Source organism: Oryctolagus cuniculus, chromosome X, assembly GCF_051225735.1.
Source record: "Oryctolagus cuniculus isolate XC-2025 breed Fujian yellow rabbit chromosome X, ASM5122573v1, whole genome shotgun sequence".
Classification (NCBI taxonomy): Eukaryota; Metazoa; Chordata; class Mammalia; order Lagomorpha; family Leporidae; genus Oryctolagus; species Oryctolagus cuniculus.
In genome coordinates this window covers 111,994,075-112,009,228 of record NC_142888.1, presented here as the reverse complement: position 1 = coordinate 112,009,228, position 15,154 = coordinate 111,994,075, and the positions used below count along the sequence as shown (strand labels likewise).

The 15,154-nt window shown below is 38.5% G+C and overlaps 1 protein-coding gene across 3 annotated transcripts in view; it reads right to left on the bottom strand.

Annotated features, from left to right (window-relative positions):
• PABIR3 (PABIR family member 3) overlaps positions 1 to 15,154 on the bottom strand; it is a 75,980-nt gene that overhangs the window by 36,816 nt on the left and 24,010 nt on the right. For all 3 annotated transcript variants that reach the window (XR_016227964.1, XM_008273232.5, XM_089324265.1), the window contains 3 exons: positions 11,375 to 11,431; positions 2,025 to 2,068; positions 1,867 to 1,921 (listed from right to left, as the gene is read on the bottom strand). Coding sequence is in view for 2 of the 3 variants with exons in the window: in XM_008273232.5 (XP_008271454.1) it covers positions 1,867 to 1,921; positions 2,025 to 2,068; positions 11,375 to 11,431 (156 nt within the window). In the remaining variant the exon portion in view is untranslated. The remainder of the gene's footprint in view (positions 1 to 1,866; positions 1,922 to 2,024; positions 2,069 to 11,374; positions 11,432 to 15,154) is intronic.

Below are 15,154 nucleotides of genomic sequence, written 5' to 3'. Positions count from 1 at the left end.
CCAAAAAAACTTATTTTTAATTCTATTTTCCATGAACTTTTTGAAGTATGCTCATATACACAAACCCTAAATTTAAGTTTTTCTTCTGGGATTTGCCTTGTACTTAACCACAACTATGTCCAGGAAAGAACTTTTAAAAGGCTTTGGCTCACTTGGCTAATCCTCCGCCTGCAGCACCGGCACCCTGGGTTCTAGTCCTAGTCGGGGCACCAGATTCTGTCCCGGTTGCTCCTCTTCCAGGCCAGCTCTCTGCTGTGGCTCGGGAGTACAGTGGAGGATGGCCCAAGTGCTTGGGCCCTGCACCCCATGGGAGACCAGGAGAAGCACCTGGCTCCTGGCTTCGGATCAGCGTGATGGGCCGGCTGCAGCAGCCATTGGAGGGTAAACCAACGGTAAAAGAAGACCTTTCTCTCTGTCTCTCTCTCTCACTGTCTATAACTCTCTCTCTCTCTCTCTCTCACTGCCTAACTCTGTCTGGCAAAAAAAAAAGGCTTTGGCTAGAAGTAAAATAGAAATGGGACAAGAGGGAAATTACATCTATGAAAAATGTTTATACATGCTATGTGAACAAATCCAGAAACTCACAATGAATGATTTTAAAATCTGTTCTTTTCCAAAATGCAAGCCAAATTAAACTTGTATATTACTTGTCCCCTTTTTCCTAGCACACTCACAGATTCTCTTAGAAAAACATCTAGGGGGCTGGCGCTATGGCGCAGTGGGTTAAAGCCCTGGCCTGAAGCACCAGCATCCCATGTGGGCGCCGGTTCTAGTCCCGGCTGCTCCTCTTCCCATCCAGCTCTCTGCTATGGCCTGAGAAAGCAGTGGAAGATGGCCCAAGTCTTTGGGCCCCTGCACCCACGTGGGAGACCTGGAGGAAGCTCCTGGCTCCTGGCTTCAGATTGGTGCAGCTCTGGGGAGTGAACCAGCAGATGGAAGACCTCTCTGTCTACCTCTCTCTGTAACTCTGTATTTCAAATAAATAAAATAAATCTTAAAAAAAAAAAGTAAAACACCTAAATAAGTAAAGCTGGGCTAGTTAAGGGACTCCAACAGCGCACCTATGAATTGTATTAGCACCAAAGAAGGAAAAGTGATCGGCTCTTAAAGTTAAACACTCCATTCTTCAGGACCTACTCCAAAATCAATACTCAAAGGAAAAAAAGATGCCATTACTAATGATCTATTTCCTTATCAAATAACTCCCAAATCTGAGACCCGACATCAATCAGATCCTTCCAACTGAAATTCCCGCTCAATTCTTATTCTGCAATGGCCAATGAAAATAATGCTACACACCACTGAACTACCACAATCAAGAAACCATAATGTATCCAGAGACATTAAATATGTTAGTAAGGGATATAACTAAGTTCTAAATATGTTTAAATTAGAGGTCATCTATTAAAATGTTGCTGGGAATGTGTTAAAGGGAATGTATGTGTTAGACATAAAACTGCACTGTTTTTCCAGTAAAGCCATTGTCTTTGGTTTAAAACTCTAACATATAGTTAATAAGTTGTGTAGAGAGGAGTAAAATCATTTACTGTCTTGTCATATAAGTATTTTAAGCACAAATGAATGTTCTTTTAGTTCAAATAGGACAGAGAGGCTGCTTTACAACAACCATAGTTTTCTATCAAGCAACTACTTACTTTTAATCCCACTTTCGAACAATGATAATTATTTTTATGGGTAAATCTTAAGAGCAATAAAAAGCAATCACAAATTATGTAACATGTACAATTTTAGTATTAAAATGGGAACCTATATTTCTAGAAATTACAGTGGAACTAAGTAATCCCAGGTACTATAAATCAGTAAAAATTTGAAATTTTCTACAAAATTGAAGTGTTAATACCATACCAGGTTCAAACATTTTTCCCAAGATTGGCTTATCTGTATTGCAGTTTGTACTTCCCTGTAAAACAAAAGAAATCAGTATTGCAGTTTGTTTATCTGCAAGAAAAGATATAACTGCATATAAAAATTATCAGAATCATAATTCAAAGTATAGTACTCACTGTTCATGCAGTGTCTCTCGATCTATTAAATCCATGCTTTCCTCCTGAAAGATGGGAAAAGTGAGAATAAACTGAATATATCCAGCTGCTATGGTTTTACAATGTGTCATTTGGGTTGAAAGCTTCAAAATTTCATTTGGACACATGTTTATTATTATTCACTGGGCTATAGAAGAGTTAGAGTATATGCAAACCTCTAAACAAGTGTCTACTTCTCTATTCATCATTGTACAAATTCCCACATCAAAGATCTGTATCATTCATCATTAAAGTACCACAGATTTGCAGGAATCAATTAGAGGAAAAACTTTCTTCATTCAAAAGAGAAGCATCGAACATTCAAAATTAGACAATTTTCCCTGATAAACCTTGAAGATAAATAATTTTCCCTGCAATGAACACTGATATTAACAAATGCTACTAATAGTCCAAAACAAACTAAATGTCTATTGATATGAGTCTGCTTAACTAAATGATGAGACAAACATTCTTTTAAAAAATGTGAGAAAAATGCATTCTATTTATGTAAAATTGTAAAAGATGGTTACTCATAAGAATGCTCACCAAAAAGTTAACAGTGGTTATGAACATGTATAGTGAGATTTGAAGTAACTTGTTGTTTCTTTGTAACTCTATTATTTGACTTTTCAATAATATGCAAGTATCATTTTCAGTTATTTTTAAAAATAACTCACATATATAAAGACATCCTGTGTTTATAGATAAAAACATTTAAAATTATTAAGATGACAATTCTACCCCAAGTGAACTATAGATGCAATACAAGTATTATCAAAATCCCAATGGCATTTTTGTGCAAAGATTGAAAAACCTGTACTAAAATTTATATGGAATATCAAGGGATTCTGAGTAGCCAAAGCAATCTTGTAAAGAAGAGTCAAATTGAAAGACCCACACTTGATCTCAAAACTTTTTACAAAGCTTCAGTAATCAAGGTAATATTTGTTGTAAGATGTGTATAACCTATTGTCAACTTTGTAGTCTTAAAGTGTTTAGCTATCAAGCTGGATTCCTTAGTGGACTAAATCTTTTGTCACTGAAGTGTTTTGAGATATACCTTGGTATATAAAAGAAAAATATTTGTTAAAATGACTTGAGTTCCACCTTGTAGGACCCACTTTTAAAACTTTCCCCTGTAGTTACCTATCCTGCATGTACTCCTCTAAGAAATACTGAAACAATTTGATGGGAGGAACTCTCCACAAGGCTCCACGAGGCTTGTTTTTCAAAGAGTATTGTTTAGGGGAACAAAATTATAAACCTACTTCAGTGTGTTGTAAAGCTGTTCAAAGAATAACTCAGCAAGGCTTGTGAAAGGAAATGTGGTCCCCAAGTTATCCTGCTTTAAAAGGTTGTAACAAATACAGATAAGCTGAAAAGAAAAGGAAAAAAAAGTATGTACTGGCACAAGAACAGACATAAAGACCAACGGAAAAGAATAAAGAACCCAAAAATAAATCTTCACGTATATGGTCAAATGATTTTTGACAAGAATGTCAAGGTCATTCAACTGAGAGAGGACAGTCTTTTCAACAAATGATGATGTTAGGAAAACTAACATCATTTCCATATGCAAAGGAATGAAGTGGAACTCTCTCTTACATCATGTGCAAAAAATTAATTCTAAATGGATCAAAGATCTAAACTCAAGTGTTAATACCATGAAAGTCTTTGAAGAAAATATTGTTATGTTTTCATGACACTGGGTTTGACAATGATTTCTTGGATATGGCACCAAAAGCACAGCCAACAGAGAAACAGATAAATCAATCTTCAGCAAAATTTAAAAAAAAATCATACATCAAAAGAGAAAGTCAAGAGAATTAAAAGACAACTAGAGAATTGGAGAAGATATTTGCAAATTATATATCTGATAAAGGATTATTATCTAGCATATAAAAAGAATTCCTACAACTCAACAACAGCAACAAATAATCCAGTTAAATATGAGCAAGGCCTAGAGTGATAAAAATTTAAAAAGTGCAGGGTGGGAAGTGGGGTTGGGGCCACGATATGGCCTCTCCATTACAAAATAAAGCCCTGGATATCCTCAAAAAATGAGCAAAGTCTTTTTTTTATTTCTAAAATTTTTTGATTAGCTTGTAATATTTGTACACCTATATGGGGCACAGGGCAATACTTCAATAGCATAAACTGATCAAAGAAGACAATCAAAATCTCCATCTCCCCTTCTTACCTTTGTGTTTGGAGACTATGAGCTACTCTCATTCAGTTCTTTCTTTAGTATATAATACATTATCGTGACCCACAGTCATCTCATTAGTATGTGGAACTCTAGAAGCTGTTACTTCTCCTAGTTATGTTTTAGTACTCTTTATCCAACCTCCCTCTATTCCTCCTCTCCCATCCTTTCCAGATTCTAGCAATCTCTATTCTAAATTCAGATCAATTTTTTTTGACTTCCACATATGAAAGAGAATATGTGGTATTTGTCTTTCTGTGTCTGGCTAATTTCATTGACTATAACGGTCTCCCCTTCTACTCATTTTGCTGCAAATGCAAAGGTCTTGAATAGACATTTCTCATTTTAAAAATTTTTATTTATTGGGGTTGGTGTTGTGGTGCAGTGGGTTAAGCCTCCGCCTGTGACAACAGCATCCCATATGTAGGCACCAGTTCGAGTCCTGGCTACTCCACTTGCAATCCAGCTCCCTTCTTATGCACCTGGAAAAGCAACAGAAGATGGCGCAAGTGCTTGGGCCCCTGCCACCCACATGGGAGACCCAGAAGAAGTTCCTGGTTCTTGGCTGTGGCCTGGCCCAGCACTGACCATTGCAGCCATTTGGGGAGTGAACCAGCAGATGAAAGATCTCTCCCCACCCCCTCAACCTTGGTAACTCTGCCTTTCAAATAAATAAATAAATCTTAAAAAGTTTTTTATTTATTTGTCTTAATTCATTTGAAAGTCAGAGAGGCAGAAGACAGACTGATAGGTATCTTCCATCTACAAGTTCACTCCCCAAATGCCTGCAATAGCCAGGGCTGGGCCAGGCCAAAAGCAGAAGTCAAGAACTCAATCTGAGTCTTCAGTGGGGAATCCTAGTGTGTGAGCCATCACCTGCTGCCTCCCGGGATGTGCATTAGCAGGAAGCTGGAATCAGAAGTTGAACCCAGGCACCCCAATATGGGTTGCCAAGTACCAACCCCAGATAGACATTTTTCTAAAGAAGATATACAAATGACCAAAAAGCACATCAAAAGATGCTAAAACAAGAAAAAAAAAGGGTCAATATCCACATAATTTTTAGGGGTAAAGAGTAGTAGGCTGAGGAAAGTTGCTGCAGTTGATCATTTAAAGTAAGCATTCAATTTTTTAATATACAAGGTAGAAATGGAATTAGTAAATTACTAATTTCTGTTCTCTTAAGAAGACTATCCTTGAAATATTTTAGCTATTGAATGCCTACACAGTGCTCAGTAAATGCTTGTTGATAGCATGAAACAATTTGTAAACTAAGATCAATTGAAATTTCCTGTAAAGCAAGTTAGGCTATTCCCTTAAAGAGCTGTTCTTCATAAAAGAGACTAGGTACTTACTGGGTTCCACAGAAAACTCAAAAAGATCATAGAAATCTAATTTCAGTACTTTACTACGTTAGAAAATGATGATAAGATCCATAAGATAGACTTACAGTGAAAGCTGGTCAACAGGAAAAAAAAAACTTACACACACAGATGCTATCCAAATTGTGTCTATCATATTCATGATCCGGACTCTAGCTGGTGTACTCCCTTGTAAATAGCTCATTTCATAAGGTTCCTTGCATCTGTGTCTAACCCCAATTTAATCTGTATAGTCCAGGTAAGATAAAGAGATAAAAGTAGTGTATGTTATCAAAGTTCACATTTGTGAAGATATGAGTACAAGAGCTACTTGAAGTAGCACAAAAGAACAGTTTTTATTGATTTAAGAAACCAGAGAGAAAGTTAAGCTCTTACTGAGTAACAATGCGTTTACATCCTATTTAATAAGTCAGGAAATAAATGTCAAGTCATATAAGCGAATGGTGTGAACAAATTGTTATGGGTTAAGAGGGATCCCCAAATTCATATGCTGAAGTCCTAGCTCCCAGCGCCTCAGAATGTGACACGATTGGAGATAGGTCTTTGCAAAGGTAATCAAGTTAGGATGAGGTCATGAGGGTGGGCCCTGATCCAATATGACTGATAACATATAAAAAAGGTAAATTTGGAGTTTGACACATACACAGAGAGAACACCATGCAAACATGAAGACAGCCATTTATAAGCCAACAGGGAAAGGCCGGGAACAGATCCTTCCCTCACCGCTGTCAGAGGGAAGCAACCCTGCCAACGCTTTGATTTCAGATGTCTAGCCCCCAGAACTAAGAGACTAAATAGTTCTCTTGTTTAATCCATCCAGTTTGAGGTACTTTGTTGTGGTGACCTGAACAAACTCATATACAAACTATTTCTGCTGGGCACTCATGTTTAGCGCTTTGGAATATATAGATAATCAGAAACTGAATGCTTGCAAATCTCTTGAAATGCAAGCTCAACTGCTATTAAATAAGGAAAATTACACAAAAAGAATAATTCCTGAATATTTAGGAAGAATTATTGTGTGTTTAGAAAATTAACTTCCAGCTTGAAGCTCTCAATCTCTTTAATACCTAGAAATTTCCTAATGACCACAGTCAAGAACTTGCCCATTAATTGCTGAACAGGAAAGATGCAACTTAAAGTACATGCTTACTTAATTGGTGATCCAGAACCTAACACTGATTTGAGGCCGTGTGCTTATTTCAAGATAAAAGCAAATTTAATCAAATCAGTTTACGGGAGACACAGGGAATAGAAAAAAAAAAAACACATGGAAGCAGAATCCAAAATGGGGGACATTCTATAGGACAAATGGCCTAGTTTCTTTGAATCTGTAAAAAAGGCACTTTTTGAGAATCAGGAATAATTAAATTTGGACTTAGAAAACATTAAGGAATAACTTCATCTGTTATATTAAATGTTGGCATTGTGATTATGGGAAAAAAAAGCCTTCTCAGATTTATAAACTGGGGTATTTACCTGAAAGCACTCTGCCCTCCAAAATAAAAGGAGGAAGATGAAAAATGATGAACAAAATGTAAATTGTTAGAGCTGGATGTTGGTACATGGAGATTCTATTTTCATATATATTTAAATTTCCATTTAAAGAGGGGCTTTTTTAATGCTGATACCAGGCACTACGCATATATTAATTTCTTTCATCTTTACAACAATCCTATGAGTAACTACTCTTATTTCCTCCATTTAACTGAAAAATGAAATATTATTAGTGTTGTTAAAATGAAAGTGTAGAGTGTAATTGAGAGAGAATCAGACATTTCTGTTTTGCGCTTATAGACAATTAAGTTCAGTAGCAAAAAGTAAGTCAGAGTTAAAGAACACATGTAAAGAAATATGCAACTTAAGATATCAGACCATTAAACTGCTAAAAATAAGTCTCAATTTCCCATTCAATTAGTACCCAAATGAAAAGTTAATGTTATTTTTGTTTTACTGTTTCATTCATTTTCTACTTCTGTTTCATCTTAAATGTTTATAATATAATACAATATAATAATATAAATGTTTATATATAATACTCTGTCATTATGAAAATAAGTTGCTTTATAACATATTACTAAGCAGTTAAATTTGTCTTTATTTCAAGCTTCAAGAACAAAAAGCAATACATGAATATTTCAAATATTTGATTTAATTTAGAAAAACCAAAGAAACAAATTGCACAAAGCAGAGGCACAGGAGGTTAAGCCACCACTTGCAATATATGCATCCCATATTGGGGCACTGGTTTAAGTTCCAAATGCTTGGCTTCCAATCCAGCTCCTTATTTTTTTTTTAACTTTTATTTAATGAATATAGATTTCCAAAGTACAGCTTATGGATTACATTGCCCCCCCCCCCCAATGACTTCCCTCCCACCTGCAACCCTCCCCTTTCCCACTCTCTCTCCCCTTCCATTCATATCAAGATTCATTTTCAATTTTCTATATATACAGAAGATCAGTTTAGTATACATTAAGTAAAGATTTCAACAGTTTGCACCCATATAGAAACACAAAGTGAAAAATACTGTTTGAGTACTCGTTATAGCATTAAATCTCAATGTACAGCACACTAAGGACAGAGATCCTACATGAGGAGTAAGTGCACAGTGACTCCTGTTGTTGACTTTACCAATTGACACTCCTGTTTATGGCATCAGTAATCTCCCTATGCTCCAGTCATGAGTTTCCAAGGCTATGGAAGCCTTTTGAGTTCACCGACTCTTATCTTATTTAGACAAGGTCATAGTCAAAGTGGAAGTTCTCTCCTCCCTTCAGAGAAAGGTACCTCCTTCTTTGAAGACCTGTTCTTTCCACTGGGATCTCACTCACAGAGATCTTTCATTTAGGTCCTTTTTTGTTTTTGTTTTTGCCAGAGTGTCTTGGCTTTCCATGCCTGAAATACTCTCATGGGCTTTTCGGCCGATCCGAATGCCTTTAGGGCTGATTCTGAGGCCAGAGTGCTGTTTAGGACATCCGCCATTCTATGAGTCTGCTGTGTATCTCGCTTCCCATGTTGGATCGCTCTCCCCTTTATTTATTCTATTAGTTAGTATTAGCAGGTACTAGACTTGTTTATGTGATTCCTTTGACTCCTAGTCCTTTCATTATGATCAATTGTGAACTGAAATTGATCACTTGGACTAGTGAGATGGCATTGGTACATGCCACCTTGATGGGATTGAATTGGAATCCCCTGGTATGTTTCTAACTCTACCATTTGGGGCAAGTCAGCTTGAGCATGTCCCAAATTGTACATCTCTTCCCACTCTTATTCCCACTCTTATATTTAACAGGGATTACATTTCAGTTAAATTTCAACACTTAAGAATAACTGTGTATTAATTACAGAATTAAACCAGTAGTATTAAGTAGAACAGACAAAAAAAAATACTAAGAGGGATAACGTATTCAGTTGTTCATTAACAGTCAGGGCTATGCTGATCAAGTCACCATTTCTCATAGTGTCCATTTCACTTCAACAGGTTTCCTTTTTGGTGTTCAGTCAGTTGTCCCCGATCAGGGAGAACATATGATATTTGTCCCTTTGAGACTGGCTTATTTCACTCAGCATGATGTGTTCCAGATTCCTCCATTTTGTTGCAAATGACTGGATTTCATTGTTTTTTACTGCGATATAGTATTCTAAAGAGTACATATCCCATAATTTCTTTATCCAGTCTACCGTTGATGGGCATTTAGGTTGGTTCCAGGTCTTAGCTATTGTGAATTGAGCTGCAATAAACATTAGGGTGCAGACCGCTTTTTTGTTTGCCAATTTAACTTCCTTTGGGTAAATTCCAAGGCAGCTCCTTATTAATGTGTGTGGACAATGACCCAAGGACTCAGATTCCTGCCACTCATGCGGGAGACAGATGAAGCTCCTGGCTCCTGGCTTTGGCCTGGCCCAACCCAGGCTACAGCAGCCATTTGGGGAGTAAATCAGTAGATGCAAGATCTTTCTTTCTCTCCCTCGAGCCCTTTCAAATAAATAAATAATACTTTTTTGAAAGATTTATTTTATTTATTTGAAAGACAGAGTTACAGAGAGAGGTAGAGACAGAGGGAGAGAGGTCTTCCATCCGCTGGTTCACTCCCCAGATGGCCACAACGGCCGGAGCTGCACCAATCCGAAGCCAGGAGCCAGGAGCCTCTTCCAGGTCTCCCATGTGGGTGCAGGGGCCCAAGGACTTGGGCCATCCTCTGCTGCTTTCCAGGCAGTAGCAGAGAACTGGACTGGAAGAGGAGCAGCCGGGACTAGAACCGGTGCCCATATGGGATGCTGGTGCTTCAGGTCAGGGCTTTTACCCACAGTGCCACAGTGCCGGCCCCATAAATAAATCTTTTTAAAAAGATATTTTTTTTTCATTCTTTAAGAATTTGTAAAATAGCTAGGAGGGTACTTCAAAAAGTTTGTGGAGGGGGCCCAGTGCTGTAGCATAGCAGGTGAAGCTGCTGTCTGCAGTGCCGGCATCCCAGCTCCTCCACTTCCGATCCACCTCTCTCCTTTCTCTGTTTCTTTTTTTTTTTGACAGGCAGAGTGGACAGTGAGAGAGAGAGAGACAGAGAGAGAAAGGTCTTCCTTTTGCCGTTGGTTCACCCTCCAATGGCCGCCGCTGCAGCCGGCGCACCGCGCTGATCCTGGCAGGAGCCAGGAGCCAGGTGCTTTTCCTGGTCTCCCATGGGGTGCAGGGCCCAAGCACCTGGGCCATCCTCCACTGCACTCCCTGGCCATAGCAGAGAGCTGGCCTGGAAGAGGGGCAACCGGGACAGAATCCGGCGCCCCAACCGGGACTAGAACCCGGTGTGCCGGCGCCGCAAGGTGGAGGATTAGCCTATTGAGCCACGGCGCCGGCCCCTTTCTCTGTTTCTTCCTGTCTCACTGTAACTCTGATTTTCAAATAAAATAAATAAATCTTAAAAAAAAAAAGGAATCTGGTAAGTTGAGGCTAAATTTTGATTCTGACATTCACTAACTCTAGATCATTGGGTAAATTACTCAATTTCTCTCATCTTTGCTTTCTGACATTAAAAGGTAGTTGTGAGATGAAATGAGCCCACTAAGGTAAAGTACCTATTATATTACTAGCGCTAGGTGAATAATAAGTGCTTCATAACAGTTAAGCTCTACCTTGAAAAAACAGTCTGCTTGTAGCTGAGTCAGAAAAATCCTACCACCTGTGGTGAAGTGGTGATTTGATCTTTTGAGTTCTGTGGCTAATCCTTGGATAATTAAAAGGTTTAATTCTGTATTAGACTTGTGCCTTTAAGCACATGTACATGCACATACGAATACATGTGCGCACAAAACATAAACCAGTGAGGTACAATGTGTCCCTGAACCCAGTTCACTCAGAGTCAAACACAAAACGATAAGATAAGGGCCATTGTCTCTGTCAAGAAAGTCTTCAGTGGGTTTAAAAGAAAAACATGACAGCTGCAATTATTACGAACCTGAAAATTTTTATATCTAACATTATTCACTGATGTCCCTGGAAAAAAAACTAGATTCAAGGGATAAGAGTATGTATTATTTCTGGAAACTATCAATTTATTAAAATAGTCAAGACGCTAAATACAAAGAGGGCTCAGGTGTTCTTGTTTTTAAGAAATCATTTCTGGAATTAAAACTTAATTACATGTGACTTCACTTAGAGTTACTTAAACTTAGGTATTTCTTAAAAGAAACTTAAAATTTACTTTTCCTTAATGAGCAGCTGTCAGGTTTGAAAGCCTTCTTACCTGTTTTATTTGATGAACGCGGCTGAGTGAAGTAGAAATGGAAGGAGGTGGAAACAACTGAAATTCAAAATGTAAAAGTCAAGCTTGCTTTAATGTTTGCCTAGTTATTTCTAAACATTAAGTCAATGCTGAACCGCCTGAAACACTTACTGAGGGTCTAATGCATGCCAGTCATGGTATCAATTAAGTTCACAAGTTAAAAAAATCCAACTGGATCTTGGCTAAATATTACACTAATCAGAAGTCGATACCTTTCAAAACAGAACAAAATTGCTGTTAACAGAAATATGGGGCAGGACATCAACAGAATATTTTGTTTATCTCTATCTTCCCTTTCCTAAGGCACTACATCTTAGAATCACCTCGTTTATCTTGCCAACTTTAGCCCATCATTAAAGTGTAGTGAGAGGCATTATCCAGAACAAAAAGCTGAAACAGTCATTAAATCAGCAGCTAACTTGCCAAGTATACAAAAAAAAAATCCCATAAACAGTGCAATCTAGCTGGGGAAACCAAACTTTTATAATATAGAATGACTTGAGGCAATAAATTTCAAGTAGTTTGCAACATTTTACTCTTGGTTGCTAAGATACTCATTGTCTAGTTCCTTTCTCTTTTTCAGAACTCTACCTTCTCCTTTTCAGTCTTTTCTCAAAGCTCGTGAGGACTCAAACAAGAAGGGAATGAAAAGAGAGGAGAGATTTAAAGCTAAGTGTGAAAATAAAGTTAGAAATTACCTTCCGAAGTCATTTGTCCGTTCTATCTCTACTCTGGTTATTTCTCAAAATGCCAGACATTGAATTTACCATATGTTACTTTCACATTGTGTCTTTTTTTTAAGACTTATTTATTTATTTGCAAGTCAGAGTTACACAGAGAGAGGAGAAGCAGAGAGAGAGAGAGAGAGAGAATCTTCCACCTAATGGTTCACTCCCCAATTGGCCGCAATGGCCAGGAGCTTCTTCTGGGTTTCCCACGCGGGTGCTTGGGCCCAAAGACTTGGGCCATCTTCCACTGCTTTTCCAGGCCAGAGCAGAGAGCTGGATCAGAAGTGGAGCAGCCGGGACTAGAACTGGCGCCCATATGGGATGCCAGCACTGCAGGTGGCAGCTTTTACCTACTATGCCACAGTGTTGGCCCCTCACATTGTGTCTTAAGAGCACATATAGTTGTGTAATCAAAGATATTTAATGAGCACCTACTATGTGCTATATAACTTTATGCTTTATGCTAGGGCCTTGAAGGTCTAAAAATAAAAAGGACATTTTTCTGAGAGCAAGTCACAGTGTATTTAGGGAAAACTAGGCTACAGGTAAGTGCCAGAACAAAGTGATGATTTGTGTGAATTCAAAGGACAGAGACCTCTGCCTTGGGTCTTGGAGAAGGCTCCATCGAGGAGGCATGAATTCACTAAACAGAGGAGAAGCAGGAAGACGTTTCAAAGAATGGGAATACATGCTCAGGCAGAGACATGTTTGTGGAACAGAGAGGTTCAGAATGGTTATAACTTGGTACATGAGAGGGAGTGGCAGGAACAAAGATGGGGAAATTTGGCAGAAACTAGATTGTAGTTTTTGGACTATAGCCTTTGAGCCCAATGGGAAACTCAAAGCATAGTTTCCTTGGAGTTCTTAAACCTTAACGTTCTAAGGGCCGCATCCACCTGTGGCACCGGCATCTCATATGGGCGCTGGTTCTAGTCCCGGCTGCTCCACTTCCAATTCCAGTTCTCTGCTATGGCCTGGGAAAGCAGAAGATGGCCCAAGTGCTTGGGCCCCTACACCTGCATGGGAGACCCAGAAAAAGCTCCTGGCTCCTGGCTTTGATCTGGCCCAGCCTTGGTTGTTTGTGGCCATTTAGGGAGTGAACCAGTGGACTGAAGACCTCTCTTTCTCTGTGTGTGTCTCTCCCTCTCTGTGTCTGTAACTCTGCCTCAAGTAAATAAATAAATCTTTTTTCCCAACTGTTTTAAAAGATTATTTATTTATTTATTTGATAGAGTTACAAAGAGAGGCAGAGAGAGAGAGAGAGAGAGGTCTTCTATCCACTGGTTCACTCCCCAATTGGCAGCAACGGCGGGAGCTGCTACTATCTGAAGCCAGGAGCCAGGAGTTTCTTCCAGGTCTGCCACAAGGGTGCAGGGGTGCAGGGGCCCAAGGACTTGGGCCATCTTCTACTGCTTTCCCAGGCCATAGCAGAGAGCTGGATCGGAAGAGGAGCAACAGGGACTCGAACTGGTGCCCATAAGGGATGCCAGCACTGCAGGCAGCAGCTTTTACCTGCTATGCCACAGTGCTGGGCTCCCAATAAATAAATCTTCAAAGGTCTTTTAAATAAGAAGATCACATCTGCTTAAGAAAAGGAACATTATGTTCAGCCTTATGCAGAATAAATTGAGAGTGGAATGACAAGGGGCTAGAAACAGGATCACAGGCCAGTTCAAAGGCAGAGTTGAAACAAAGGAGGCAAGCTAGAGAAATGATCAGAAAGAGGAAAAGAGATCAGTTTGAGGTTCCTAGTTGAAACCAGTAGGTGACCAAGAAACCAATAGGTGGCTAAGAAAGGCAGTACAAGGAGTAAGCTGGTGAGTGGGGAGATGAGTGCTCAAACAGTATGTGCTGGATAAATAAATGTCTTTATGTTGCAGATAAATCTGAATTTCAATTTGGCTTTAAAGTATATCACATGGCTTTTTAAAGGATCTTATTACTTCACTAATTGTACAAGCGTACTTCAAAAAGTTCGTGGAGAGTGGAATTAAATGATCAGTTTATTTTGTTGCCATAGATTTTTGAAATCCATGCATTGAGAGGTCTTTGAAAAGTTCCTAAAAATGTATGTTATGAAAAAAACTATGCATGGACTTCAAAATTTTTTGTCCCCAAATAAACTGACCTTTTAATTCTATTTTTCCAGGAAAATTTTCAGGTGCCATTGCTTTTTGCTTGAAGTGCTAAAATCAGTTTGTTTTTTCCAATCATTTCTTAGAAAGTAGAAGAAACAAGCAAGATTGTAAAAATAACAATAAAAACTTCTATGCTAGCAACTGAAAATTCAGTAAAGAAATTATATGATGGCAACAATTACTTCACTGTAATAATTCATTATAGTAGAAATATGGCTACCTTTAATATTTTAATATTTTTGAGTATTTATCATGTTTAAGGAGCTGTTTTTCTGCTTAAAGGGGAAGAATAGATCAAAATAAAAACCTAATGGGCCATAGCCTCAGAGATCTTAGAATCTACTTGGAAAACCAATAATAGAAGTAAATATTATATAAGCAACAAAGGAATGAATGTTAAATGGAGGCCAAATGGGGTGGGAATAAAAAGCAAAGATTAAGTGGATGTGTATACAGGCTGGGATGTGGGAGACGAATCAGAAAGGCATAAGGAAAGAAGAAAAAAAAAAGAATAAAAAAAGAAAAAAAAAAAACGGAAAAAAAAAACCAGAAAGACATAAGGTGGCATTTGACTTGGACCTTGTAGGATGAGGAGTTTGACAGCATGTGCTACAGAAAAGTGAAAGTGCGGGCCTTATTTTACACAATGTTATTGGCTGTGTGTGAATTGGCGCACCAGGATTCCCTGAAGGGAGATAGGGCTGTGACGCTGGGCGGTTGAAGATGCTGGAAAACTTTAAATGCCATGCTCAAAAAGTTGGAACAGTGGAAAAACTATCTACTCTGGTGTAGATAAGAGCTGCTTAGACTTAGCAGCATCTGTTTAATCTGGAGTGACATACTTGGGTAATTGTCAGCCCTGAGCATGGTTTAGT